The sequence below is a fragment of the Chelon labrosus genome (assembly GCF_963514085.1).
Source record: "Chelon labrosus genome assembly, chromosome: 4".
NCBI classification, from domain to species: Eukaryota; Metazoa; Chordata; class Actinopteri; order Mugiliformes; family Mugilidae; genus Chelon; species Chelon labrosus.
In genome coordinates, this window is record NC_140340.1 from 5,231,041 (window position 1) to 5,233,950 (window position 2,910).

Genomic DNA, 2,910 nt, shown 5'->3' on the forward strand with positions numbered 1-2,910 from the left:
CTTTGTTATAATCCAACACATTTCTAGAAATGTAAATAAATGCATTCCCACCTTCCCTCACGTCTGTGTAAAAATAAATTTAATTTCAAAGTAGATGTACAACAATGTAATAAAAAAAAAATTACAATAGAGTCCCACAGACGTCTACTGTCGCTCTCGAGATCACGACACCAGCTCAGGTGGACGGCGCTGTTCGTCATGATTTGCTCTTTTAAACCCACTCCGCTGTAGAGGTCCGTTTAAGAGTAAAGCTCTCCAGAAACAACATGTTGAGGATTTTAAAATGATCTTATATCATCTTAAAAATATATATATATAATGGAGTTAATCTCATCAGTATCTTACCCAAGGTGTGATACGAGAGACTGGGCACCAAGGTATCTACTGTATGTCTTTGTCCAGTGATCACCCAGTAAACAGATGGAGCTGACGAGTGACATTTAATGATGCGAAACAAAACCACCATTAAATAAAATAATCCAGTGTACTATAAAGCATAATTGCTATAAACTGTTTGTTCCACAAAAGAGAATATTAATGATATCTTTTGGCTCATAGTTTATGACTTTTAGTTTTTGCTAAACTGCATTTATCCAAAGATTTGTGTTACAGTAAACCCAATCCTAATCCAGGGTTGGAATCAATTCTTGTTCTGTGTCTTATGGCTTTTAAGATGCTGATTTTAAATAAATGTTTAGTCTTAGTTAAGTACAAATAATCTTCCTGTCATCACTCACTTTGCTCTACTAGGGATTTTAAAAAAATATGTCCCCAAGGCAAGAGTATGTCCACAGGAGACATACAGGTGGTTCTGGTGCCAGTCGTCCCATCTAATCTTCTCACCAACACACGGGGTTAAGTGTCCATTGAGGGAAAACTCACAGAAAGTCAAAGAAGTCCTGTAAGACTTTTTTTTTCTTTTTTTGTGCTGACATGCTTCAAGTCTCTGGAAACGCTGGGAAGTCTGCTGAGAAAAGTCCCACACTCCGATTCAGGCGCTTTCACCGCCGACTTATTTGTCTCGTGCTGGTTCCGTGCATCTTCACGCAGTCTCGTCTGTCCTTCACCTGTGAACAGAGGAGGAATTTTACCACCAGGGTCAATGTAAACATCTTTTAAACATCATTATCTGTGGAAAATACCTCAATCCAAAACCAGTCTCTAAATTCAGATGCCATGCACCTTCGAAAGCACAGGAATGGGTTCAGTGCAAACTGCATAGCTGTCTGCAAATAATAAAACTCTTTGCTCCGTGCACTGAATGATACATAAATCCCAGCAGGGAGATTTAGGAACACAGAGATGGACCACATCATTTCACTGGGATACCTAACCTGCAGCTCAATTTAATCAGATATCAGTGCAAAGTAGAGACTGTTATAGTCTACTGAGGTAGTCTAACAATCCTTTTTTAGGGGATACAACAGTGTTTACAGAATAAAACATGACAACTTTTCTATTCCCTCCTCATTCTGAAGATGTACACACCAATTCACCAATGCACAGAAATTTGGAATAAGCTACACCCTAAATTAGATGCTGTGCAGGAGAAATTGTGCAGGAAGAAGTGGCCTTGCATGTTACACTAAGTAATCCCTATTTAACAGTATTGGTGAAATTATAAATAACAAAATAGCAATAATCTGTGGGAGTATTTACCCCTTTCCGTTGGTTGCTGAGGCAGAATGTGCAGATAGTCCGGGGCAGTTTGCCCTCTCCACTCCCCTTGTAGACGGCACCCAGGCACGGCTGGCCGTCCTCCCTGCCGTCCCCGACCACCAGCACGTTGGCCAAGTGGGAGATGTAGCTGGACGCCAGGCGCAGCGTTTCGATTTTGGAGAGTTTTCTGTCCACCGGCTCCGTGGGGATGAGCGTCCGCAGTGCCGTGAAGGCCGTGTTGACGTTCTGGGTCCGGTGTCGCTCCCTGGCGTTGGCGGCGTTCCGCTGCCGGACCACCACGCCGCCGGACTCCCGCCGGTAACCCTCGCCCAGAGCCCCGCAGAAGCCGTAGCCCTGATCGGTGCCACCGTCGCTCTCGCTGCTTTTCCCCTCGTCGTCGTCCGACATTAAGGTCAGGTCCGCGGGGTAAGAGAAGGGATGCGTGGACACCGGCCTCAGCATAGTGAAAGCCATCATGGGTGGACGAAAGATTCACAAGGGAAAGCAGTTCCTTATTTATAGAAACAGAAAACAGCGCATTCAGACAAGAGCCGCGCGTAAAAGGCGCCTTATCTCCAAGATTCGGGCAGCAAGAGTCCCCGGTTTGTTTTGACACTTCCCCTCAAGATTGCCCACCAGTTATTGTGACAGGGAGGGCTCTTATAGCGGCTACAGTAGCGCCTCAGCATTAGTTTAAGGAGAGGGGTGGAGCAGATGGAAGGACACGCGTTTTTCCACAAATGTTTTGGTCCTAAATATCTGGTGTTGTGAAATGTGGAACCGACTCAACAAACGTTAGTGCGCAGATAGTTTTTATGAATGGTGAGAGCCAACTCTGGTCGCCTTTATTTATGCATCATTTTACTACTTTCTGGTGGTAGTTTGATGGCAAATCAGATGAGCAGCGGGGCATCCAGCTAAGTAGCTGCATTTACTCAGGTTTAGTAGTTCATGTTTTGATCTTTTTGCCGGTCAGCTGGAGTTAAACTGCACATTTGATGGCTTCAGAGATCATGGGATACAACATTAAAGTAGTTTAAAGTAGTAAGATCCTTTATTTTACTTGTCAAGTGTATTTTACACTGAAAACTGTGGGCATCACGAATGAAATTACAATAAAGTTAAATAAAAAAAACCTATGAGCATTTTAACCTTCACAAGGGGAGGATTTACTGCAGGACTGTTGTATTAGGCTGCACAACTACAGTCATTAGTCTCAGCCAGTAAGTATTTTCGACACTGCAATACAAG

At 43.6% G+C, this 2,910-nt stretch overlaps 1 protein-coding gene across 1 annotated transcript; it reads right to left on the reverse strand.

Moving 5' to 3' along the window:
- Positions 1-952: 952 nt before the first annotated feature.
- Positions 953-2,136, reverse strand: LOC311487104 (transcription factor 15-like; the record flags this gene model as incomplete). The annotated part of the gene is made up of 2 exons (XM_084543223.1): positions 953-1,067; positions 1,660-2,136. 2 exons carry the CDS (start codon positions 2,134-2,136, stop codon positions 1,002-1,004), a joined length of 543 nt encoding a protein of 180 aa, XP_084399349.1. The 3' UTR covers positions 953-1,001.
- Between the last annotated feature and the right edge of the window lie 774 nt (positions 2,137-2,910).